General features: G+C 34.5%; 2 protein-coding genes across 2 annotated transcripts; both read left to right on the top strand.

Moving 5' to 3' along the window:
• Positions 1–951: 951 nt before the first annotated feature.
• Positions 952–10,887, top strand: LOC132724863 (heat shock 70 kDa protein 12A-like). Its single transcript, XM_060709821.1, has 7 exons — positions 952–1,044; positions 3,043–3,402; positions 4,601–4,719; positions 5,236–5,335; positions 6,260–6,425; positions 7,507–7,641; positions 8,285–10,887. Exons 2-7 carry the CDS (start codon positions 3,070–3,072, stop codon positions 9,211–9,213), a joined length of 1,782 nt encoding a protein of 593 aa, XP_060565804.1. The 5' UTR covers positions 952–1,044; positions 3,043–3,069; the 3' UTR covers positions 9,214–10,887.
• Positions 10,888–20,737: 9,850 nt separating this feature from the next.
• LOC132724861 (heat shock 70 kDa protein 12A-like) lies at positions 20,738–25,018 on the top strand. The gene is made up of 6 exons (XM_060709819.1): positions 20,738–21,114; positions 21,465–21,583; positions 22,350–22,449; positions 22,681–22,849; positions 23,325–23,456; positions 24,213–25,018. Exons 1-6 carry the CDS (start codon positions 20,773–20,775, stop codon positions 24,698–24,700), a joined length of 1,350 nt encoding a protein of 449 aa, XP_060565802.1. The 5' UTR covers positions 20,738–20,772; the 3' UTR covers positions 24,701–25,018.
• The last annotated feature ends 2,948 nt before the right edge of the window (positions 25,019–27,966 follow it).

Raw genomic sequence — 27,966 nt, 5'->3', positions numbered from 1 at the left:
AGGACATTGACAAGTACCCGGATGTCTATTCGTGAAACCACTTCAAAATGACAATGATTTGTGTAGTAGTGAACATGTATAAAATAATATATTGACGATAAAACAAATGACACTAAGTCCTTTAGATGAATAGAGGTTACAGCTGATGTTTGACATTTTATTCGTTTGTTTTTATTTCTTGAAATGAGCCGAGTCACGACAAAACCAACATAATGGGTTTGCGACCAGCATGGATCCAGACCAGCCTGCGCATCCGCGCAGTCTGATCAGGATCCATGCTGTTCGCTATCAGTTTCTCGACTTGTAAAAGGATTGGTAAGCGAACAGCCTGCTATTCTACATGAAAGAAATAATTAAGTAGATCTGAACTTTAGTCAGATCGCGGGATATTATTAAATGACAAGTTGTTTCAGATTGAATAAACAAACTGTACACCAGAATTTGAAAAATGGAACGATATCATTGGACACAATATTATTTCAACCACTGTATTTAAATAAAGTCCGAAACAGAGCCACACCTGGTTTAATCGATATGGGAAGAAAATAATCCAATGTCTTTGAATGCGCCAGACAAGCTTTTTGATGAAATAAAATATACTGTCACAAAGTTGTTTGCTCTCACATGCGGATTTATGTTTATATTTTAGGTTACATTGCGCTTTTAAAGAATAGGCCTGTATGGTCAATTTTTTGTGTGTTCGTGTGAGAATCATCATACATATAATGATTTACCTGCTATATAGTATAGTTACTACTGTTCTACCCCAATAGGCCATTGCTAAAGAAATAACAGCATGTATAATCTATTAACAGTATGCTATAGTTTGTTTGTTAGATAAATAACTTCAGTTATTGACATCATTTATTAAACTTGAAAGGGACAATGTAAAGAAAACGTAGGGAAGATTTTAACAAAGCTTAGGTAAGTATTAGAAGTATTCCGATTGTGGTTAACCAAGAGAGGAAGAGTTGTCTCTCCTGACTATCAACACTATTTATTTACATAAACATGCTAACACAGGAACATATTTATTTGATAACGGTAAGAATTATGATTATTATAATATTGATACATTATTGGCATAATTATTAAGATTTTATAAAGATGGTAAAGATATAGATTATTTATTGAGTTTGAGTTCTAAATTATTATTTGAACAGGTGTTCTTTAACCCAGGAAGTTACACATTATCTGAGAGGGCTTATCACGACGTAATGTAATTTGAAACTAATTGTTTATGAATTACTGGTCACACATTATGATTTTGTATAGTTTAAACTCACAGGTAAATAATATTGAATAGATTTTGACGATAACGTGTATTTTAGATGGCAGTTTGATAGTTTAAATTAAGTTGACACGATTATAATTTTTCTACTTTCGTTTTCAGTATCTATTTAGATACAGTAGACTGTATTACTGGTATAGTGATAAACAAACAGTAGTCTTTTTGGTAATCCGATGGAAAGTAAAACGATTACTTGTTAATGCGTAGAACTTAGATCATTTCTTTATTATTATTTGGAATGGTGTTTGAAATGGGTTAATTAAAGGAAGATAAAAATTAAATGTCACGGTTTGGCTATAATAAATGCGACACAAAAATAAACCGTTGTAATCTATATTTCATTATAAATTTTGGCGACATTTACTTGTATAAACAATTTGTTTAATACCTAGTCATGTTCAATAATATTTTATTGAATATTTAAACACACAATAAACGCTTTTACAAAAATAACCATGCAAGTGTACATTTAACAAAATGGTTAGGTCAAATTAAAGTTCTAACATTTACGTGGGCTCTTCCCTGCTTTATAAATACATATGTAGCTGTATTACTCACGGAAATTTAATCTTTGTAATAAATCTTTGTAGAGACAAGACTAAGTGCTAATTTGTAGTACATGTACAACATAGTACTGTTCTATTGTACTGTTCTATTAATTACCCCCACCCGCCAGTAAACTACCCTCCCGCGGGTTTATTTCTTAAACAAAGGATGAGCTTATTGTTTATTTTTCTACAAAAGTAGCTGTACATGTATACATTTTAAAACAAATAGACTTCGTGCCTTTATTGGTCATAATTTAGATTTTCAAGGAATATCCCACAATATACCCGTAGATTGTGTTTAACTTGTTCTCCCCTAATGCTTGTAGATACGTGTATTCATTTTATTTAGTTTGTTCACTTACTGTACTTTATTTGATAAAAATAGATAAAAAAAAAATAGTTAACCTTAATATGTAGCCATTTTCTTATTTTTGTAGGGCAATTACGTTGTATATCATAAATTGGAAAAGTAGGTTAGGTAATTTGACAACAAATGTCTTTGCCTTGCAATAGGCTAGTTGTTAATCTTGGTGATCGTAAGGTTATAAACCAAAATTGTATAGATTATTGTCGAATCTAGAAGTAAATGATGTATGCATAGTCTAAATAATTTTATGTTTTAAATCTGAGACACTGTGTCAGTGGCCAATACTATAAATAATACAATATTTTGACTCGAGGTAGAGGAGTAAGTTATGACTTATGTATGAGGTGAATAGAATCAAACTATTTGTGTGTGTGTGTGTGTGGGGGGGGGGGGGGGGGGGTGGCTGTAGCTTTTTAAAGTGGATATGTCAAACCCGTCGGTTTGCTCCGACTGATTGTGTTCTAAATACTTTTTGGATTTTGGATAGATCAGGATTACTTGTGTGATGGAAGCACTCTTTTGGTTAAAATCATATTAAATTCAGTACATGTGGTTTTACATGCTTACCAACCTATTCACTTTATTCTATGTCACATAGACTATGTACTAAATGTATATAGTATGTGTATCGGCCTATATGTTTATCGGCCTATTCACATTGCCCTATGTATATTGGTCTGTTCACTTTATTCTATGTTTACCGGTCTATTAACTTTATTCTATGGTTATCGATATATTCACTTTATTCTATGGTTATCAGCATATTCACTTTATTCTATGGTTATCAGCATATTAATTTTATTCGTTGGTCATCAGCATATTTATTATATTTACAGGGCAATCATTAATCAAATTTTACTAGTATGGCTACTAAGGGTGGCGGCGGTAAAACAAAAACGGACAAGCTTGTTGTAGCGGCTATAGACTTCGGTACAACATATTCTGGGTACGCGTTCTCCTTCCGACATGATTACGACAAGGAACCGTTAAAAATAAGTGCCAATACAAACTGGGTAGCCGGTACCGCAGCGCTCATGTCACTGAAAACGCCCACAATCTTGCTGCTAAAGAAGAAAGACAAGACATTCGAGGCGTTTGGATACGAGGCTGAGGACAGATATAGCCAACTTGCCGAGGATGCAGAGGATGACGAGTATTACTATTTTAGACGATTTAAAATGTTATTACATGATACAGTAAGTAGGTGATTTTAATTGCAACTTCATTTGTTTTACAAAAGGAAATGTGCTCTAAACATCTCTAATTGTGTACATAAATTTGAAAGGAATTCTATGTATAAATACTACGAAAGACCGATGGGGACATTTCAACTTCATGATTCCCGATTTCATCTTTGTGAATTTACAAATTCATTTTTCTCAACATACGGAATTCACAATTTCAGTTTCATGAATTCACGATTTCAACTTCACGAATTCACGATTTCAACTTCACGAATTCATGATTTAAACTTTATGAATTCACAATCCGCGAAGTTGAAGTTCGTTACGTTGAAATTCGTAAAGTTGAAATCGTTAATTTGTGAAGGTGAAATCGTGAATTAGTGATGTTAACGTTTAAATCGTGAATTTATGAAGTTTAAATCACCACCGGTCTTTCGTAAAATACCGTATCATTACCATCACCCACCCCCAATTTTGTCATATGCACAGCCTTTTAAACACAATATATAAACAAGTATATTTCAAAGGCTCCCAAGAAAGGCAGCATTATGCTTGTTATCGCAAGACATGGTAGGCATTAGATTGTATAGGCAAGCAAGATTTCGTTTATTCGTTTATTTCGATTAGTATTATTTATTCGTTTATTTCGATTATTATTATTGTTATTTTAATCGTATTTCCCTATTAGAATTCTTGTGGCTACAGAATTGAGTCATGCGACCACTGCAGACGAAGATCAGCCGGCACATTCTGTTTGATCATATCTGCAATGTTCATTATTCAGTCAGTACATGATAATAAAATTGTCCCTAAAAATGATGAATGGTTTGTTCATATTGAAAGACGGACGAGTCTTTTTAAGATATTTAGCTTGGGGAGGGTTTATATATAATAGGACGATGCATCCTTTAAGAAACATTGTTTATATATTGCTTTTATATTAAAGTTAATTTATGTCTTTACTATGCTTACAAGGTAAGGGTCGGAATTTAAAGAGTTGTGTTCTCATGATAATTCAATATTTCTGTTCGATACTAGAAACACAAGAATTTTTTTTAGGCAAACTGATTATACTTATTTTTTGTTCTTTTTCAGCATCAAAAGGGGAACTAGTGTTTGTTTAATGTTTCTCTTCGATGCTGGTCCAGTCACAACAATAATTGTCTAGTCAAATAGCTTTTAATTTATTTTTGTTTCTTTTTTTCTTCAGCATATAAAGAGAAACACAACAATTGCAGATATTAAGGGAAATAGTCTACCAGCAAGTCTTATTTTCGCAATCTCTATTAAATACTTGAAAGACCATCTTTTACAAACTTTACATAACAGGTGAAAAAAAAATTTGTTATCTTCTGGTCTAATGCTGAATATAATTTTATGAATATAAACAACAACAATTATAATTTCATTACATAATTACACGAAAGAAGAAGCTGACATGGGATGTTACTATACCTCTGTGACAACAGTGTTTTGTTGTTGTGTTTTTTTTAACCCAAAATTGCGCCTGATATCTTTATAGACAGATAGATAACTTATTGACGTATACATTTTGTGCATAGTCGTTCAACATTTATATAGCATCTTCAATATACATACAATATCATAATACAGGGCACAAAATATCCAGTTTACATTTTTTGGAGACTGTACATTAACTGCATTTAGTACTAAAGTAAGCTTAAAGGCACATTATGTCACATATTATAAGTTATAAATATCAGACATGTGTTTAATAATGTATTGATAATGGATATCTTTCTATAAAAAAAATAGATAACAAAAATTATGCCATATTTGTTCCGGATACAGTTCTGAAATAAAATTAAAAAATTTGTATTTTAGAGCTACTGGTATTGCGGATAATGATATACAATGGGTTCTTACTGTACCGGCCATTTGGAACGATGGTTCCAAACAGTTTATGAGAGAGGCAGCGGAAAAGGTATATGATGTTTTGTTTTTGTTTTTTGATTGCTAGTTGTGTTGGTAGGTAGTACTTAAACATGACATATTCTTTCATGATTTAATAAATTAAATGATTATCGAGTGTTCTTAGATGTTAGATCAATTAGATACACACCATGTTGTGTGTTTGGTTTGTTTACCCTCGCCAACCGGAATGAACCATATGGGCGAGCATATACTTCATTTAAAACATAATGTATTTATGTGGGAACTATAGTGTTAATTAAACTATAGTTTTATCGGTACATGTGTTTACGTGTCTGCCATAATTCCTATCACAAGTTCGTATAGGAGTACGTAACCCGTGATAGGGATAAGATGGGATTGCTCCCATACTCAGTTAAAATTACGTGTATTTATAGAGTGAACAGCATATTAAATTTACTTAAAGTTTAAAGGACCGAGACGTTTATAAAGAGTACCGTCCCTTATAACAGGTCAACTATTATAATATGCTAAATTTAAAAGAAAGAAAATCTTTTTAAACAGTGTCAGGAAAGTAATTCCCCAATTCAATGTGGTAGATTCCTATAGGTACTAATTTGATCAGATACGCACACATTGCAGTGCCAAATTTATTAAAACAAGTTTATTTTAGCATGGAAATGATAGAATTTGTTCGTTTGTTTATCATTATTATTCATGGTCAGTTACTTTTAAGTATTGAAGATTGTATATTGATGCCACGCCTCTCGCCTTTATATTTTCGCTTTCTTTATTTTCGAAGAAATCCCCTTTATATTTCCAGAATTTCTTAGAACTACTTGAATAGAAATTATTTGTAATAAGCTGTAGTCTTTAATGATCACTCTAAAGTATTACAACTAATCCATAACTGTCTTATATAAAGGAGCTAGTGAATTGCTGAAACTATTGTGATTCTTTTTATTATTTTATGCAGGCCGGGATTAAGCCCCAGAACTTGATGATAGCGTTGGAACCAGAAGCTGCCTCGTTATTTTGTATGCACTTACCTGTTGATAAAATGATGATGCAAACAAACTTGCAGTCCTCTCAGATATCGCCATTCAGCAAAGGAACACGATATATGGTTGTGGACGTTGGAGGTAAATATACAGGGAACAAGACACTTCACCCCGCGATTGTTCACCCCTAAAATTTTTGAAGACACTTCACCCCTCAAGACCCCCCCCCCCACCCCAAAAAAAAAAAATCAGTAAGACACTTCACTCCTTGAGTAAATATTTCAATAACAAGTACATCTTTGTATACTTAGGTCATCAGCCACATTTTTACATTCCATCATTAACTAAATACCGTCCAATTCCGTATATTTATTATGTCTTCATAAACAAATTGTCATCCAGTGACGTTCCTTACACCTGATTTCACGTTTGCTTCCTCCCAGCTGTCACATCACAAATAATGTATCGCTAGTCGATCCCCTTCCTCAGAAAAATAGAGTTTATTTAGAGTAAATTTTAAGGAAATACTTGGATTTAAATTACATATATTCACTATCCTCCACTGACCTCCAGTAAGATATGCATTATATTTCAATATTTAACATATAACTTGTAAAAAGAAAATTAACCGTTACTTGATAAGATAGTCCAGTCTTAGCTACAGCAGAACTCAAATCTTGTTGACGTCAACAACATCCCCCCCCAATTTAATCTCAAGAGGTTAAACCGACTTAATTTTAAAACCATGTTCAAAGCTAAAAACAGTTGTCATGTTTCAGGAAATAATTTAAAATGTTATTGTCGGGCGACAATTCAGTATTATTGCGTCAATAAAAACCAAAACATAGAGAACATTCCATACTCTTATCCTCCAAGTTGGGATAATTTCATTACCTGAGACAGTTCATATCACTTAAACTATGACATCACCAAAATCCCAATTCAGACATTAGTTAATACAATATCATACATGTATATTGTTCTCAATGTTGGGGTTTTGTTTTCCAGTCCAGTCATTAAAATTTTTTATCACGACCGTTCTGTATCCAAGTTATGAAAGCGATATGGATTTTCCTGAAATCAACATATACATTTTTTACTGGTGTGGAATAAAGTTATTTGTAACGCCATGTGTAAAGAAAGAATACACAGTCTGTGCATACTGTGCATATTGTTAAGTTTATAGATTTATGCCCTATGTACTTATTATATTATATTACAGGTGGAACTGTTGATATAACTATTCACGAAGTTGTTGATCGTGACAAATTGAAAGAGTTATATTGGGCTAGTGGTGGAGCATGGGGTGGAACTCGTGTGGATAAAGCTTTTGAACGCTTCCTTGGGAAACTATTTGGTAATAAATATGTTCTTTATAAATACGCATCTACGAGGGTTGTTCGGGAAGTTCTGGGAATTTTGTCATATCTCCTATATTTTTTGTTTCTAAGACGTAATATTTTGCACATAAAACAATTCTCAGAACTTCCCGAACAACCCTCGTATTAACAAGTGGTTATGTAATCATTATTCATGAAAAAATACAAACAAGGAATGGCATGTGGTTGCAAGTTATAGATTTATGTATATTGTTTTCTCCTTAGTGTTACTAGTAAACATTTCAACCACAAAAATCGTTTTCAAGATATTACGGAGGAAAAAATAAAATCATAATGAGAAAACTATTGTATTTTAATTTTCATATCTGAAAACAAATATAAACTGGAATTATGGTATTTACAATTTGCACCTTTGCTAGTTTACATACGCTTGAAATAATGCACGAAGGGCACCTGAGGTCTTCCTCCACCAGTAAAAAGCTGGAGCGTCGCGGCGATATACTGTGTCGATGTGACGTAAAACCCAAAACAAACAAACAAACATAGGCTTGAACAAATATCCAATTGCAATCATGAAGCAATTTAAAGTACTTATCGCAGTTCTTAGTGTGTTTCACATTTCCTTATACATATGACTTCAGCTATCATTGTTCTTTCTAGGTGACAAAGTTTTTGAGGAATTTTCAAAGTCTGCCCCAGAGGATCTTATTGACCTTCATAGAGAGTTTGAAACAAAGAAACGAAATATACGCATGGATAAAACTGGCAAGGAAACAATCAAAATACCTGCCCGACTTACAGAAGTGTTTGAAACTATGACAAAGAAAAAAGCCGCCGACGCTGTTAAAAATAATACAGATTTTCAAGGAAAGGTGACATATACTGCAGGCAAGCTTAGAGTTGATTCTTCTGTTATGAAATCTTGGTATGATGAATCTTGTAATCAGACTGTTAAACATGTCAAAGAATTGTTTAAAAATAAAGCTAGCAAAGGTGTTGAAACGATTCTTTTAGTTGGTGGTTTTTCTGAATCACCTATGATGCAAGACTCTCTAAGGGTGAATTTTCAAGATAAAAGACTTATTGTCCCGGAGGAGGCAGGACTTGCTGTGCTGAAGGGCGCTGTTTTGTTTGGCCATAATCCAATAACAATAGTATCACGTGTTGCAAAATGTTCGTATGGCATCCGAGTGTATCGTGATTTTAAAGCTGGTGTACATCCGGACAACAAAAAGGTTCAAGTTGGAAAACGTGTTAAATGCAAGGATGTCTTTGCTTGTCACGTACAGAAAGGTCAAGAGTTAGTTGTTGGTGAGGTGCAATCAAAACAAAGATACACGCCACTAGAAGCAGATCAAATGACGCTGGTCTTTGATTTATACACATCTACTGAAGAAGATCCTCAATATGTCACGGATGTAGACTGCTCTTATTTAGGTCAGTTGGAAGTTGAAGTTCCGGATCTTTCTGGCGGGAAAGATCGAGGCGTCTTTGTGAAACTGATTTTTGGTGGAACTGAAATAATAGTTGAGGGTGAAGAAGAAAAAACTAACAAAGTAACAAAAGCAACTTTTGATTTCTTGCAGTAGTGAAGTCACAGCAGATACTAGTACTTAATACTTGCTAATATTTTTTTTAGAATACACTTTGGCATTATGTATGGAAGCTTATGCAATGTAGGCGATATGGACTGCCTACAAGTAGTTATTTGAATGTGTTACTGTTGGTGATTGTTAGTGTATGTAAGTGTAATTTGGCTATTTTCTGGATCTTGCTTATGGGTTTGTTGTTTTAAATGTTTTTGCATACTGTTTCAAAAGTTTCTACAAACTGGAAAAATACAAACAGCGTGATTGATGAACAGAAAATGTGAGAAAAGATATTATTGTAACCTACAAATGGAAAGGTTCGTGAAATAAGAATTATCTTGTTGTAATCATGGTTAAATTTTGTGCTATCAAAATGAATTTCGTAATATGTTGTATCATTAGTAGATGATGCAACAGTTATTGTAAAAATGGTACTGGTAAAAAATTCACTTGTATCTTGATAAGAGTAACCGCAAAGTTCTTAAAACAAGACATTATTTTTGACAAAACTACTAAAAGAGCAGTTGAAATTTTTGTTAGGGAAACTTTTATTCTCTTTTCTTGTATAATTCATGTGTATTTAAATGACAGAAATTTTTCTTATAAGAAACCAGCAAGCATAAACATTTTGTTTGTATATGTTTTCATTATTATATTTTTGTACTACACTAGACTTAAGTAAATGCACATAAAATCCATATTAAAATGATTTATAAGATTTGTCCTGTGCTGTATCCGGAAACTAGAGTTATTCATAGTTTTTTTTTTTTGAGTGCGTGCTATGTCCATAGTTTTTTTTTTGAGTGCGTGCTATGTCCTTTTATTTTATGAGGAATTGGACTGATAATTTTGTTATATAAAAGTGTCATGAGAATCATTATTGTACTTGTTGTCTCTCATGAGTAGTGACTGATTATGTTTTTATTGCTCTAATGAGAAAGTCTTTTTTTTCATTTAAGCGAAATTATTTTAAAGTTGTAATTAAGTTTATGCTGCATATTTATAAAGATATAAAAGCTCAATTAAATATCATATATAAGTATGGTATCATAGTTTGGGGACTTTTCTGTCGAAAATGTGCCTGAGTTAAATCGTCTACATCATATACATGCACAATGCCTTAACTGGAGTGCAGGTATTAGTTACCCGCGTTCCAGAGCATACCCATTGAATGGTTCATTTTGTCTGGGGTTTACTTATTGTGACAGAGGATTACGACAGAAATATCATATTTAGATGCTCGTTCATCGGTTACTTTTTCTGGGGTTTCATGTTGTGACAACATGGAACTTTTGTTGGCAATCTGATTTATACACGGGAATATGCCACCTTGTACAAATCAGATAGCCTCGTTTTGGATGCTCTTTCTATTACTTGTAGTATACTGCTATATTCTATTATACAAAGCTGTTTTATCAACGTCTAAATAATAGTATTACAGTAACATTGAGAATTATTTGTAGTTTGTCTCTGTATGAAATTGGTGCCCTATTTGTCATCTTATCAGGATGGAAATGCATTTGAACTGATTTGAAATTACCTGACTTTTTAGTCACATGCATGTATTACAATGATAACGTAATGGATGAGAAAATTCAAAACATAAGTTCAATTCAGATTGAATGTTTTGGCACGCCACATAAACGAAAAAAAAAAAACAACAAAAAACATTTTCACTGCATGAAATAGCAAAAATGTCGCAAATATCTTCATTCAAGTAATGTGTCATACGCATTCCTTTGAAGGCAGTAGTCCCAGACCCCTTTAAAACATGTCTTTCTCCTCAATACATTGCATCTGTTTGATGGGGAATAATTATGTCACAATTACTGACTGACAAACATAATAAGAAATGTTGCAAGAACCTGTATACGGTTCGAAAGGGTATTTTCAGTGAATCTGTTAAATCTGCTGAAATCCGATATTTAAATACCATTAGATGTCGATGTGAACATTAAGATGATTATATGAATTGGTAATATTGACGTTCTTGTTTTGTTTTTTTTCAGTGCTCAACACCTTTAATGACATATTATGCCTGAAAAACAAATTAATGTGTTTTCTTCAGAAGGGACACACGTGTGCTTAGTAATGTTTTAATAGTGAATTTAAAACATACAAGATGCTTATCACCGGAAGTATATAGCGCTGAAGGTGAAATATTTTGCCATAAAGGTGGCAAAGCATAAACAAAGAGATATTATGACTTCCATATAAAATAAGTGTACTTAGCTCAGCTAAATGGCAAATGAGTACTTTTTCAGAAATAAATACAAGAAAAAATATAAAGTTTTTAAAAAATAAAAATAATTGCATTTTTGAGGCTTAATAAAAAATCCTCCTATTGACTTGAAACCAATATTGATCAAAACCAGCCATACATAAGGTACTAGTATATGTATAGTGTTGGCTTAACAAAGTCAAATGTTTTGAACCAATGTTTAAAATTCAAGAATACCATGATTGCCATAATATATAAGATGTTGCGTTCCCTTAGCTGTTTTGTGAATACACCACCGTTACTTCACAAACAAGAAAGTGTGTCATGAACCACCGCCATATGCCTTGTGCGATAAGTACCTATACATGTATATTGCTATGTTAAGTATATATACGAACATTCAAAATGCATACAGCTAGCTTGAAGGTCCAGTTTTTCATAGGATCCTTGATATTTGTTGCACTGCTTGTAAATCTATGAGACGTGTTGTCTTGTCTTGTCCGACGACGCAGATGCCAACGCCCCAGTAAGTTTCACAAGCATTGCACTAATACTTTTTATGTTGTTTTCCTGAAAATATTATTCTGAAAGTATAACTGGGTTTGGTTTAGCATCGCACAAATGCCATATGGCGACTTTCCAGCTTTACTGGTGGATGAAGATCTCGGAAAGCTACATTCGAAGTCCCTGACGGGATTCGAACCGGCAGCAGTGAGGGGCAAGCGGTTTGAACATTTAAAAACATCAAACACGGATGAACCGAGAGCGGTGAGGGGCAAATGATTTAAAGTCAAAGACATTAACCACCCAGAAACGGACGCCGCACATTTAAGAGCGAACAAACAAATGTGCATGTGTTGGTATGCGACACATTTGGATTAGTAATAAATCGTAATTTATAAGTAAATAGTAATAATGATCTCCCTTATAATGTACTAGTACACATACAAGGAAGTATATTACGCATTATTTTTCCATATAACAGACGACAGTTTCACAGAAATACTGATTAAATGGCGACGTAAACGTTTGCGTGTTTTTACAAAAGGAATATATTTATTGCTGCCTAAATTAAGTAAGTTTTTTTCTTTTATCGATTTTATTTGTAATTGAGGTTGACATGCACTTCCATCTTCGTCTCTAGTTTAATTCGTCATGTTATTTCTTGTATCATAGTTTGGGGACCTTCCTATACACATACATATACATGCTAGCTAAGTGCGTTAACTGGTAGTTACAATGTAGTTACCCGCACTCCAGAGCATGCCCATTGGTTGGCTCATTTTATGGGTTTTACTTATTGTGACCAGAAAGCATTAAAGGGATAACGATAAAAATTTGATATTCTGATGCTCGTTCATTGGTTACTATTTTTTTTTTTTTTTTTTTTTTGGGGGGGGGGGGGTCATATTTTGACAACTGGGAACGTGATTTTAGTTTTCCCTATGATACAAAAAAGAAAGAATATAAAAACACTCGGCAATCTTATTTATACTCGGGACTACGCCCCATCGTACTCTTTCTAGCTATAACATTTAAACAGCTCAACATGTTTTTGGAATTACCACGTGTTGTCATTTAAATAATTACTGTTTTGCTCAGTAACAAAGGCGAGAATGCAATGCATAAATTCGTATCCGTATTTTGTTCAAATTAAGATCAATTCATATGGCTTATATGGACATATTTCGTTCTTATTCAAATTATGTCTCTTATCTCACACGCAGGTTTCATCTTGTTCAAAAAAGATATTGTTTTTACGTATGTATATATTTCTTTATCTAAGGTGCATAGTTTAATATTGAAGTATACATACGCCACCACTTTAAGATAAAGTTTCTTAAACATACGGAAGTATTAGCGTTAATATAAATTTAGAATCTAACGTGTATTTATTACAAAACAATAAAATAAAAAAGGCAAAAAATGAAACCATGAAAGCTAATTAATTGTGATAATGCAAAATATTCCCATTTACAGTGTTTAACCTCACAATTTGAGAAAAAGGAAACATCAGATCAAGCTAATCACTACGTATGTTGGGGGTGGATCCAACTGAGCCGTTTTTTTTTTCATTTTTCCGTTTGAGTGCTACTCAGGAATTTGTAAGCGTATGTCAGGATTGGGAAAATAAATACAATTCTTATACAGTTTTCTAAGTTTATAACAAGTATTTCGGCAATAGCAGTGTCTAGTGAGTTAATAATACTGGATATAAATACATACCAGCTTACAAGTTTGGATAACAATAACGTTTTGTAAGATGTTTTACTGGATTTTAACGTTGGCGGTTTTACCAACTTTATTTACATAACTTGGAGGGGGTCAAGACCGAAGTGACAACATTGGTTGGATTCCGCCTTTTATAAGGTTCGATGTTTGAAATCCACCAATGAAACAACAGAAATCCGGAAATCCTCCAATGGACAGACAGCCGGATTTCTGAATCTGAAATCTTGGAATTCAAATGGCGGCCCATATTGAAATCTCATATAAAATCTGCATCCGAAAATCGTTAATATACAAAAACATGTAGTGAATACTTAAGGATTTCTGACCTTAATCAATCATAAACTTTACATAAATTACGTTCTTGAATTGAATTTGACTGAAATTGATATAAAATAAGAAATCTTCAATATAAAATATAAAGTGACAGATTTCAAAGATGTCTGTCATTGGACGTCTGCTACACAGAAAATGTAAAGAGAAAATCAGTTTTCTGCTATAAAATAAGGTAAGTTTAACATTTCTATCAGTTTAAATTGCAAAGTCGATAAGTGTTAATACAGTGTTCCTTCAGATCAATCAGGTTAGTGAATCTTTATCTTGTAGAAGTCAACAATATATTTTGTTTGTTTGTTTGTTTGTTTCATTTTACGCCTTTTTCCAACAGTAGTTCAGTCATATAGGCGGGCAGTTTCCTAACCATCGTGCCTGGAGAGTTACACCAGTACTAGACTACCTTCCTCCGCGCTAAACTACCAAAGCATCTCCCGGGGATCGAACCCACGCCAGAGAGGTAACTGGATTAGAAGTCATCGACTCTAACCCCTCGACCACGGCGGAGGCGGGTTCAACAACATATGGAGCTATAGGATTTCACAATGTCACTTGGATTTCATCATTTCATTTCTGTTGTAAGTACCTTTCAGTATAATGCTAGAATGTCAGATCCTTACACACCCCCTCCCTAAGTCTTTAAGACTGATATTCCCTGAACTTTTTATACTGTCCGAAATAGGTACTAAACCACAAAATATTTATGATTTATTTCACATTTAGTTAAAACTTCTGCTATTATGTAATTATTATTACTTTATGTATATAAATTATATATTAAAAGTTTATTTAATCAGAAAATGTAAATGTCTTCAGTCTTATTGTAGTTTTTATGTCATGCTTAATTATTTTGTCTTGATACTTAAGGTCATCAATTAGACGTCAAAATGTCAAGGTTTTTATTCAAATGTGGATTTAAACATTCAATACATGTATCTTCCAATTCTTTAGAGTGTGATGCTGCTTCAAGCTGATACATGTATGTGTCTTACCAAGTTTTGACTATTTCTTTAAGCTTCAAAGATGTTTCAAATAGTAACCTAGATGGATGATACTCGCGTGGTAGCGGTTTGTTTGGACGCAATTAATATGTATATTTATAACATACAACCATACATTCATACATCCCACAATAACTTTAGATTGAATACTACATATCTCCTAGTCCATTTTTAAAGCATTGAACAGATAGTCTCCTTATTCTGGGTACTGTTTTTCTAACCCAATGTCTACCAGTCATTAAGTTTCCCATAGAATAACAGCAGCTTCATATTTATAGAATCACACACGTTAAGACCAGACTCTCATGGCCATTAACACACGTGACATCATCCTAATGAAGTCACAATTGTCATCTTCATCGTAATCGCCTGGATGATCAGGCCAGCATTACCGTGTCCCGCTTTCCACTCCTCAAAAATTAATTTTATCATCCGTGAAAGGTGATGTTATCTATGGTCATTCTTAATACACTTTTAGCATAATAGGTATTCTTTCTTTTGTTGTGCCCATCTGAGATATGCATGTATTAGGTTCACAGGCTACCATGCTTACTTTTTCAATTCTAAAAATATATATAGGTCACCTATTGAAGTGCAAGTTCGAACGTCACTATTTTGTTTGATTACCACATGATGGTCTATATAGTTTGTTCGATTCACTTGAGTGCATTACGAGTCCTTTAACGCAACACTATCTACTATTTGAAGAGAATTTTCTTTGTAATTAGATTTAAAAAAATAAAACTGGCAACATAAAGTTTTTTGTTTTGTACCTTTACCATAACCCACATTGATGTTTGTACTGGAATGTTTACTTTTTCGGATACAATAACTTGACAAGCAGAACAATTATCTGAATGTATACCTGTCCATTGTGGGATATTACTATCTAAAATATTAAGTCTCTGATTTTTTTATATCAGTTGTTTTCACATTTTTCAATAAAAGTCTTGGTCAATTACAGATGCCCTAGGAATGTGAATTTTGCTACTTGCCCTAGGAATGTGAGTTTTGCTACTTGTAACCCAAGACACCTTCATATGTTTGTATAATGCTGACAGCATGATCTATAGTACTTCAGTTTTTTTTCGATGCACTTAAACTGAAGCTCATGACACAGATGATTATACAATTGATCTAAAGCCATTCGCTTCTGTGCATTGTAGCTCAGATCAGAATATGTTTTGCGTGCAAGTTCGGAGAGAGCATCTGCAAAGGACGCAATAGATTCTGTTGGACCTATTTTTCTTGCTTTCAGAGAAGATACCCACACTGGTTGATCATACATGTTAGTAAATCTATTTCGCAAGGCCTCAACCAGGCTGCGATAGCTTGATTTAATGTCAGTAGGAAGTCTTGAAATAAAAACTTGGGCTCTTCCCGTCAGACAGGACCTTAAGGCTAAATTCATGCTATGTAAGTCCCAGCATCCTAATTCAGCATTTATTTCAAAATGATCTATGAATTCTTCAAAATTTTCATCTCCACTAAATGATTTAAGTTTAATGTTTTTTTGGTCCTCTTAGCAATATTTTCCTGGAAAGTCCATTATGACTGTCATAGTGTTTCGTCCACTTTGATGGTCTACCCCTTGAAGGGGGACTTCGGTCCTGACCTGCAAGCGGCTTTTCATCATTTGTGTCATTCTCCTCCAATTGAGAATCAGCTCTTTCAGTTTCAGTATGAAGATGTGGCGCTTCATCACCCTGCCTTTCACCATTCAAAGCTCTGTTGTTAATATTCTGACAAAATTCTATTTCAGAATCTGAAGAGTCTGCCATAATGTGTGTTAATCCAATGTAAATACTGTTTAAATCTCTATTTGCTGTTAGTCATAGATATTAGAGTACAGTTTATTCAAGGAATATAATAATGTTGCTGTCAGTTCATTTGTATGTTTCTCAGTAATAAAATTTTCTTCACAAGTTAAAATGTTATTATTTTTTTTTTGGATGGATGAGATACAGCGGAAAGACAGACCTGAAAACCCCCATGGTGGAGTCCTTATAGCGGCAAAACACCATCTCCTGCTACACGACATCTACACGAGCAGTAACACAGAACTGGTTAGTGGCACCATCAAGTCAGGGTCCAAAAACATCACAATAGCAACCTACTACAGACCACCAAACAGGACTGATTCTGAATACCTCTCAAAATCAACAGAAGAGATTAGCACTTTGAAGTCCAAATCGAAGAACAACATATTTATTATTGGGGGCGACTTCAATTTACCAGACATAGACTGGAAATCTCTTGACATATCTGGATCCCAGTACCCACAGAGCACCAGCAAACACTTCCTAGATATGATAGCTGACTCCAACCTAGAACAATTAGTGGATTTTCCAACCAGGAAAGACAAGATACTAGATCTGATCCTGACCACCCACCCCAGCTTCAAGATGAGATGTAAACCTATGCCCTCGATAGGGAACAGCGATCATGACATTGTGCTCCTCGACACTTCGATCCAATCATACCATCCGCGCCCAGCAAGACGGAAAATATTACTATGGAAGAAGGCGGACCTTAATGCCATCAAAGAAGACACCCGTACTCTAGCAACCGAATTCCAGAACACCCCATACACAGACATTGAATCGATGTGGCATGCTTTTAAAACAAAGATCACAGAAATTATAACCAAGAGAGTACCATCTAAACTCACTTGTTCTAAATATAAATAATCCATGGATGAATTCCACCATCAAAAGAAGCATTCGAGGGAAACAAAAAGCCTTTAAGAAAGCTAGGAAATCAAACTCCAAACGAGACAGAGATCGTTACAAGCGACTGCAAAAAGAAGTCCAGTGGCACACAAGACGAGCAAACCGGCAGTATATGCAAGACATCGTCAGTGACAGTAGTCCAGACAACAAGAAGAAGTTCTACTCCTACATCAAGAGCAAGGGTCAGGAAATGGTTGGTGTAGCTCCCCTGAAGAATATTGCTGGTTTCATTCGGAGTGACAGCAAGAGCAAGGCCAGTATACTGAACCAGCAGTTCAGCTCTGTCTTCACCCGAGAACCCACAGATAACTTACCTGACAAGGGACCAAGTAGCCACCCCAGCATGTCATCTATTACAGTTAGGGAACCAGGAGTACGGAAATTACTCCAAAATCTTAACTGCCATAAAGCTGCAGGCCCTGATGAGATTCCGACCAGGTTCCTCCATTTAGCTGCTGATGAACTGGCACCAATACTTACCCGCCTTTTCCAGTTTTCCCTAGACTCTTCTGAAGTACCTCAGGACTGGAGAGATGCAAATGTAGTACCCATCTACAAAAAGAAAGATACACACATCCCGGTCAACTATAGGCCCGTCTCACTTACATCGATCACCTGCAAGATCCAGGAACACATTGTCCACAGTAATATAATGTCACACTTTGACACCAACCATATACTGAGAGACAACCAGCATGGCTTCAGGAAACGTCGCTCATGCGAAACTCAACTTCTAACAAAAGTTGACACCATCGCCAAGTATCTCTCAGCGGGTACCCAAATAGACGCCATTCTACTCGACTTCGAGAAGGCGTTCGACAAAGTTCCTCATTCCAGACTCCTTTACAAGCTAGATTTCTATGGCGTGAGAGGTCCCTTAAACCAGTGGATCAAATCCTTCCTGAGCAACCGCAAGCAACAGGTAGTCCTTGAAGGCACCAAGTCTGACCAAGATGATGTTATATCTGGCGTTCCCCAGGGAACCGTTCTAGGTCCACTTTTGTTTCTGGCCTACATAAATGACATGCCTGACTGCACATCATCTGACATCCGACTCTTTGCGGACGACAGCCTCATGTTCAGGGTCATCAAGAGTACAAATGACAAGACAAGGCTGCAGCAGGATCTTGAAGCACTGGAACAATGGGAACGAACCTGGCTTATGCGCTTCAATGCTTCCAAGTGCTATGTATTACACATATCATCAAACAGAAAGATAGATCACCAACACCAGTATATACTTCATGGCCAAGTCCTGCAATCAGTGGACCACAGCAAATACCTTGGTGTAACTGTCTCCAACAACCTCTCATGGGACAAGCACATACAGAATGTAGCTGCCAAAGGATACAGAACACTGGGATTTGTGAGGAGAAACTTGAAGGATTGTACACCACAACTGAAAGCAGCAAGTTACTGCACTTTTGTACGCCCAGGTCTTGAATATGCAGCAACAGTTTGGGATCCTTATCTCCAGACACACATAGATTCACTTGAGCAGATCCAGAAAAGGGCAGCCAGGTTTGTCAAAAATGACTATAAATCCAGAACACCTGGATGTATGACAGAAATGCTGAGGAGCCTGGATTGGAATACCCTCCAACAGAGAAGGAAGGAAGCAAGGTTAGGCATGCTCTACCGCATTCAACATGACCTAGTAGACATCCCCAAGGACAAGTACGTACCACTGAGTAACAAATCCAAGAAGAACACCAGTGACAGTAGAACACGTATACGTTTCTACCAAGAACGCACCACTGGCAGGATGTATACAAATACCTTCTTCCCCAGGACAATTGTTGATTGGAATGGCCTGGCATCAACGGTCACCGCCGCGGAAACATTGGATGCTTTCCGCGCGCGCCTGCCGGCCTCCGTCTAAATTCACTACACAACGTCTCTGTAAATAAAGTTTTTATCAGTTTTTACAACTTTTATCGCTGAGCGGAAGAGTGTTCCATCTCACCATGTACATAGTTTCGCAGAGCCTCATTACGTTCCTTTTGGATCGCGGCTCTTATACTGGAAGAAGAAGAAGAAGAAGATGCACTTGTCTGGTCCGTTTTATAGGATGGTAAATAATTTAGACCATCCCACTACTTCTGACACCATTTTAAGCGTATGTCAGGATTGGGAAAATAAATACAATTCTTATACAGTTTTCTAAGTTTATAACAAGTATTTCGGCAATAGCAGTGTCTAGTGAGTTAATAATACTGGATATAAATACATACCAGCTTACAAGTTTGGATAACAATAACGTTTGTAAGATGTTTACTGGATTTGAACGTTGGCGGTTTTACAACTTTATTTACATAACTTGGAGGTCAAGACCGAAGTGACAACATTGGTTGGATTCCGCCTTTTATAAGGTTCGATGTTTGAAATCCACCAATGAAACAACAGAAATCCAGAAATCCTCCAATGGACAGACAGCCGGATTTCTGAATCTGAAATTTTGGATTTCAATGGCGGTCATTGAAATCTCATATAAAATCTGCATCCGAAAATCGTTAATATACAAAAACATGTAGTGAATACTTAAGGATTTCTGACCTTTATCAATCATATCTTTACATAAATTACGTTCTTGAATTGAATTTGACTGAAATTGATATTAACAATAAGAAATCTTCAATATAAAATATGAAGTGACAGATTTCAAAGATGTCTGTCATTGGACGTCTGCTACACAGAAAATGTAAAGAGAAAATCAGTTTTCTGCTATAAAATAAGGTAAGTTTAATATTTCTATCAGCTTAAATTGCAAAGCCGATAAGTGTTAATACAGTGTTCCTTCAGATCAATCAGGTAAGTGAATCTTTATCTTGTAGAAGTCAACAATATATGGAGCTATAGGATTTTACAATGTCACTTGGATTTCATTATAAGTTCTGTTTTAAGTACATTTCAGAATAATGCTAGAATGTCAGATCCTTACAAATTCCTTTTTCCGCATTTTTTTCATAAAAAGTTATTGTTAAGTGGTGACCTATTCATGCTTCCGTTCAATAAAGATATGTTTTGATATAAAAGGTTGACGATGGCATATGCAATGGATACAAAGGGAAGGCAAAAGAGTAAGGGGGGTAAACAGATCGTTGCGGCAATAGATATTGGAACGACCTATTCTGGATATGCATATTCCTTTGCACATGATTTTAGAAAGGACCCGATGAAAGTTTACGGTATTACAAATTGGTTTCCGGGAACAGTGCACTTGGTGACAAGTAAAACACCGACAATTCTTCTCCTAAACAATGACAAGACATTTAAAGCTTTTGGTTATGAAGCAGAAAATATGTATGGTGAACTTCAGCCTGAGGGGGTTCAGAAAGATTACTATTATTTCAAAAGCTTTAAGATCGTGCTATACAATTCATTGGTAAAGTTATTCCATACATTCATATCTTTAAATAAATATTTTGTCAGTTCAATTGTTAAGGGCATAATTTATATACCGTATGCATAATTTGAAAAGTACATTCAAATATTTTTGCATTATCTATATTGTCAATTACATTTGCAAAAAGTCACAATTGTGAAGAATTTGTATTACTTCATGCTTCGACTAAATGACATTTTGGTTTTAGGATTTTAATTACGTCAATAACGGGCATGTTTGCATGTGTCTGACTGCATATTTAAATAAAAAGCTTATACAAATTCGTATCATTCATTACACCCCGTGTTTTCTCTTGTTGAAATTAATATTTATATTAAAATTATTTAAAGGAATTAAAAGGAGATACAGAAATAACAGACGCGTTTGGTCGAACAATGAAGGCGGTAAAGGTATTTAGCATCGTTATTGAATACTTGAAAGATCATCTTTATGGTGGACTAAAACACATGTAGGTATTCAAATGAGAGCATACTTCTTCAATTTTATATATTTATACTCATGCGATCCGATATCGTTGCATTGTTTGATTACACATTTAGAAACACTTATTAGCATGACACAAGATAGATAAAGGTGACATTATACGCTTCCAAGTTCAAAAGCCAAAATAAGTTTAAATTTTTACCATAATGTCTTTGAATTTGACGATTTACTTCGCATGAAAGATAGATAACTCACATGGTCCAAGAATATTTTTTAAAACATCCATCGGAATTTAACATTTTCCATTTATCGACTGTTGGTCAATCACCAACAGTAAAGCTTTTGAAATATTTTGTCAATTTAGCTAAACCTGACAATGAAATTGAAAAGCATAATAACACTACTAAAATTCCCAATCTCTGCGGATGTAAAAAATACTCGGTAGCGATTTCACTGTTCCTGTAAAAAGTAAAACGGTTAGAACGTAAACATATTTAGAGCTAGATGCCTCTAGATGAGCCAAACTATCTAAAAATCAAACTTGAGAAAATTTTATTATGAATTGCCAAGCAGTTTCGAATTTATTGGCTTACCTTAGCTTATCATTACTACATTGTCTGTCACTGGTGATATTTATGAATACCTTCCATGATTTTGACAATTTAATGACCAGCTTTTATTTAAACAAATGTCATAAATTAGACAATTAAAAAAAAATTTTGTCGCCCTAAATTCACTTTAACATAACATTAAATTATAATTTATTTCGCTCGTTTGGACGTTTTATTTAGATTACTTGATGTTGATGATAATGACATACGATGGGTGTTAACAGTTCCAGCTATATGGAACGACAGCTGTAAACAGTTGATGAGAGATGCCGCGGAACTTGTAAGTTGAATGACATTATAATTTATCTATTTTAGAAATTTTAAACGGAATGCTAGTTCCTTACATATTGACAAGTATTCTTATGTCGACTGGACTTAATTAAAGTTGTAGAAGAAACTATATAATTGAAAATCAAAATCATATCAACATGTTCAATCAAGGAGCTTACAACAGTTTCAGTTTTAGTTAATTATGTTCGTGTTGGCCTATTTTTAAGGTTTCCATTTTTAGGCTGGAATACAGAAAGAAAATCTGATTATCGTCCTTGAACCTGATGCAGCCTCGTTATTTTGTATGCATCTTCCAGTTGCTAGAATTACAATGGAAGGGAATATGTCGGATTCCATGCGTGTATCTCCATTTTCTAAAGGTAGAAAATACATGGTCGTTGATGCAGGGGGTAAGTAATACTTATGATTAAACTCGTTAATTTGGCAACTGCACTGCCCCTCTTATCAGCGTTTCAGTGCGCCATGATATGTTGTTTGTTTGTTAAAAATAATGAATTTTGAAGGAACATTCATATATGGAGCCATATCTTACTATTTTTGTCATACTTAAGCTCAACTTACACGTAACGTACAAATGTATATATATGTACAAGGAAATAATGCTTATCAAATATAATCATTAATCATAATTGACTTATGTTTATTAGTATATTTAAGATATACATATTGGAATCGGTGGTCCAGTGCATTATTTGTAGAGTACTCCTAAATCAACGGCCTCGATTCCTCATAATTAGTTCTAAGAAGCACACACGACAGAATTAAAAAAAAAAAAACTCTCAACACAATCGAGCAGAAAATTTGCTTGTTTCGTCTTGTTAATTTTCCATTTAATTAACGATTTATATCTTTTACTACATTCAGGCGAAACTGTTGAGATAACTATACAGGAAGTGATTGATTCAGACAAACCCAACACACTACATTCGTTTGGTGGCGCGTGGGGTGGCACGGGGGTCGATGCTGCTTATGAAAACTTTCTCACGACAATAATAGGTCAATGAATTGGGTTTAATGAAACAGATTTACGTTGAAAATCAGACCCATTCGCGTATTTATCTAAGAGTAGTCCGAATTCAATTTTTTTTCGAAGGTCAATTGTTTTCGTTTTGATAAGAGTATTTATAACGTAAACCATGTTTTACATATAGTATACCTTTCGTCATCAACATGGTTACTCAAATCAAGACTTATCAATATTGTAAGGTCCAAAAAGCATTATTTTGTAAAGATATTAACGAATTTAACATTTCTTGTAAATAAAGGGAAGAAATTAGAAAAATTATTTTCAATCAAGTCTAAGCGAGTTTTTTCTCTAAAATGAATGCATTAATTTTAACGTTTCATTATAATTTATATAAACATTTGCTGTACATATTTAACATATTGTCGTATGTTTGGAAATCGTTTAGAAGAATAATTTTACATGTATATAAATTTTGTACATATATATAACTTCACACAACTGCCGACTTAAGGGGAAGTAAACGTTTTAGAATGTTGTTTTTCGTGTTGGGAATAACAGTAGATATGTATGCTTTCTCTTTCTGTATATAACAGTAGTCGTGTCCTTAAAATTAGTTAAAACGAAATTAGAAACGTTTTAAATTTTAGCCTTCAATAACGACTTAACACATTGTGCAGGATTATTCTACATTCTGATGAAAATCTTTTATAAAATATGGATTGATATAAGAAACGAAAATAAATGTGAAATCCAAATATAACAGGTAAGATTTATTCTTTTTGTAGGAGAAAAAACTTATGATCGATTCAAAACAGAATCTGCAGAAGATCACATCGATCTGCTCCGAAAGTTTGAAACTAAAAAAAGAGGAGTAATAGCTGGAAAAACTGGAAAAGACGTCATCAAAATCCCAGTTTGCTTGGCAGATGTGTATCAAGAGACAACTGGAAAAGGGTTGAAAGATAGAATCTGCGAGATACGGGAGTATCAAGATAAAGTCAAATGGAATGGAGATAAAATACGATTGGATGTAGACATTGTAAAGTCATGGTTTGATAAATCATGTACTGATATTGTACAACTCGTAAAAAAGATATTCCATGACGACAAAAGTGTCGGCGTCAACACAATCTTACTTGTCGGTGGTTTTTCTGAATCACAAATGCTACAAGAAGCCATGAAAAGAAATTTTCCAGACAAAAGATTAATCATACCTGAAGAAGGAAGTTTGATGGTTTTAAAGGGTGCTACGATATTTGGACATACAATATAAATACTTTTACTGCCTGCAAGAACTTTATTTCTGCTTGGATAACGCAGATTTGATACACAAAAACGCAGATTTTTTTCTCTTTTTTCTTTTGATTATATGTGTTGATACATTTTCACGTACTATTTGTAGTGTGTACTCTCAACTACACAACTAGTATTTTATACTTCTATCATTGTTGGCTTTTGTAGAGATTAACGGGTTGTAAATTTACAGCTTTCTGTATATAATGTTGTGAACTTGTTTATTTCATTTTATCTAAATAAATTTTTGTCACTTAAAATTTCAGACATTCACAAATAATAAATAGTACATATCTTACATAAACATTAGATTTTTTAATTATTTCTTGAACTCAGTTTATGTGACATGTGATAGTGATGAGAGGTTAGCCGGTTTGGGCGAATTGTCACTAAGTGAAAAATGTGCAATCAGACCGGGACTTGAAACCTGACCCCTTGAAATACTCTCCCGAGAATCTACTGACTGGGTATGTGGTCGCTAAAAGTTTCCCCCCCCCTCATTAGTGAACAGTTTTATATCTTGACATACTCCCTTTTTTAAATAAAATTCGCTCTCGCATTTTTTCGGATCTAAAAAGACATTTTGTAGTTACTCTGGAACTATTCCCCAAGTTGGGTAACAAATGTCATGATGTGAGAAATATAAATATAAATTATGCAGCTTGTCCGGAACTCCAGCCTAGGACCTTCGAAATACCGTTTTCCGGCCCTACCGACACTCATGTGCGACCGCTTACACATTACCTCCTCTAATGAATGAACTTTAATTCCGTAACAAACGAATCTTCTTGGCCAAACTCTTTTATGAAGGTAATTGCAGAAAAGCAAAGAATATAGCATTGTCTAGAAGCCGGATAGACCAGAAAAAAGGACTGTTATTTGTACTCCCCGAATAATAAGACAGACATTTAGAAATATTCAAATAAAGATCAACAGAGAAGAAAGGTACTCAAATAACGAAGACGTTTTGTTTGGAAAAAGTGAAAATTAAAAACGATGGAAAAGATCTGTCCTCCCATCCAAAAACTTAGGGGGCGTCCGTGGCCGAGTGGTTAAGGTCGTTGACTTAAACCACTTGCCCCTCACCGCTGTTGGTTCGAATCCCGACAGGGACTTTAGATTCTTTCATGTGAGGAAGCTATCCAGATAGCTTACGGAACGTCGGTGGTTCTACTCAGGGGCCTGAAATAATGCACGGAAGCACGCCTGAGGTATTCCTCCACCAGTAAAGCTGGAACGTCGCGATATGACCTATACTGTGTCGAAGGTGACGTAAAACCCAAAACAAAACAAACTAACCATCCAACGAGAGTTATGTATGTAAGGTTTATGCAGAAGTAGTGGTCTTTTTTATCAGAGAACGCAAATTAGAATTTGATAACATCACTGAGTTTTAAACAAAGAACAACCGTATATAGCTGCTGACCTATAAAGGAAAATACAACCCTACATCAGGGTATTCCGTAAAGAACAGTACAATTACAAATTCGTTAGCTTAATTTGGGAAGACCGTCTTTCAAAGACTAAAGGGAGTGTTTTGGCAACTGAATATTCGCTTTTCGCTGACATTTCTAAGTTTTATGTAATGTTTCTTATATGGCGCATGATGTGAAACCTAAGGGTAGCACTGTCTGTAAACAATATAAAGTCAAAAACAAGCTAAAATCTGTGTATCTTCGGCAAATAAATGATATAATCAGCAAAAACGATTGATTTTCAATCCAGTAAAGTCATTAGTTTGGATCACTCTGGATAAAACATTGTACTCATATTGGAATGAACAATGGAATTTAAAGACTCAAGTAAAGAGACGAAATTTCAGGCTTTGAAAACAAGCGACAATTTATAGTAGTTTTTGCTGGTTCACTAAAGGTCATATGTAGCAAATGAAATTAAATGTTTGTTCAGTTCGAAACATTCTTACAAATTTTAATAAAAAGTGTCCTTTGTGTTGTATGTGTAACACACATTGTGATAATCGTTATAGCAATAAAACAATGTATAGATATTTTAACAAATCCCTATCTATAAACAGCAACACTCTTTATTGAAGTCAAGGTAAGATTTAAGAGATCATAAACCAATTTCACAATATAACACTTAACATCAAATACACACTGCGTATATCTGTCTGAATTGATACCTAAATATATACTTATATTTAGATAACTAAAATATACGAACGTTTAAAAAAAATAAAGCTTACTGATCGGATAATATGATAGACAAATAAACACTCCAGACATTGACAAAGCATCCAGCTATATCAAAACTTGAGCGACTTGTTCCCATCAACTAGAGACCAGCAAGAAATAATAATAATTTAAAAAAAGAGAGATAAAAACTACTAACATGCTTTCTTTCTGAGTATCTTTGTAATGCACAATATCTTTATAATATCGTATTCAAAATTGTTTTATCAACGGCTGCATAAGACTAGTATAGTCGCATACATGAATGAAATGCCTTCTTTGTGAAATTGATGCTTGATATCTGAATAAAGGTTTTAATAATAAAAGAAATTTCACTTTATTTATTCCATCACTCAGATCATGCAAACATGATATCATGGGGTAATTATACAATTACATTATAGATGATGCTGCACAATCAAACAATATAATGATATACATGTTTTCAATATCGCGGGAGAGTCTCAAATACTTTAATAAGCCGCGTCACGACAAAACCAACATAGTGTGTTTGCGACCAGTATGGATCCAGACCAAAATGTCAATGGAAGGAAACATGACAGAATCCATGCGTATTTCTCCTTTTTCTAAAGGCAGAAAATGCATGGTAGTTGACGTAGGAGGTATTATTTGAGCCGCGTCACGACAAAACCAACATAATGGGTTTGCGACCAGCATGGACCATGACCAGCCTGCGCATACGCGCAATCTGATCAGGATCCATGCTGTTCGCTTACAAAGTCTATAACAAGTAGAGAAACTGATAGCGAACAGCATGGATCCTGATCAGACTGCGCGGATGCGCAGGCTGGTCTGGATCCATGCTGGTCGCAAACGCATTACATTGGTTTTGTCGTGTCGCGGCTCAAATAGAGTTCTTCGCAACTATAAATTAATACACTGTACACTATTTGGCTCATTTGAATCTTATTTTATATTCTGGAAGGTTAATATCAGTGTTCTCCATTTTAAATGACGCTGGAAATTTTTGTTTTGAGGTTTTCATTACATTTGGTGTACATACAGGTGTGACCGAATAACTTGTGTGCAAAAT

This window comes from Ruditapes philippinarum, unplaced genomic scaffold (genome assembly GCF_026571515.1).
Source record: "Ruditapes philippinarum isolate M1 unplaced genomic scaffold, ASM2657151v2 ctg4587_1_1_1_1, whole genome shotgun sequence".
Lineage (NCBI taxonomy): Eukaryota > Metazoa > Mollusca > Bivalvia > Venerida > Veneridae > Ruditapes > Ruditapes philippinarum.
Note: the sequence above shows the minus strand (reverse complement) of the source record. Positions and strands in the feature narration are given on the sequence as shown.

What these genes read in the sequence shown, in the direction of transcription:
- LOC132724863 (XM_060709821.1), top strand. Translation starts at nt 3,070, where the DNA reads ATGGCTACTAAGGGTGGCGGCGGTAAAACAAAAACGGACAAGCTTGTT. An exon ending in AAATGTTATTACATGATACA is followed by an intron (nt 3,403 to 4,600) that starts GTAAGTAGGTGA and finishes TTTTTTCTTCAG; the next exon opens with CATATAAAGAGAAACACAAC. An exon ending in TTACAAACTTTACATAACAG is followed by an intron (nt 4,720 to 5,235) that starts GTGAAAAAAAAA and finishes TTTGTATTTTAG; the next exon opens with AGCTACTGGTATTGCGGATA.
- LOC132724861 (XM_060709819.1), top strand. Translation starts at nt 20,773, where the DNA reads ATGGCATATGCAATGGATACAAAGGGAAGGCAAAAGAGTAAGGGGGGT. An exon ending in TCGTGCTATACAATTCATTG is followed by an intron (nt 21,115 to 21,464) that starts GTAAAGTTATTC and finishes AATTATTTAAAG; the next exon opens with GAATTAAAAGGAGATACAGA. An exon ending in TGAGAGATGCCGCGGAACTT is followed by an intron (nt 22,450 to 22,680) that starts GTAAGTTGAATG and finishes TTCCATTTTTAG; the next exon opens with GCTGGAATACAGAAAGAAAA.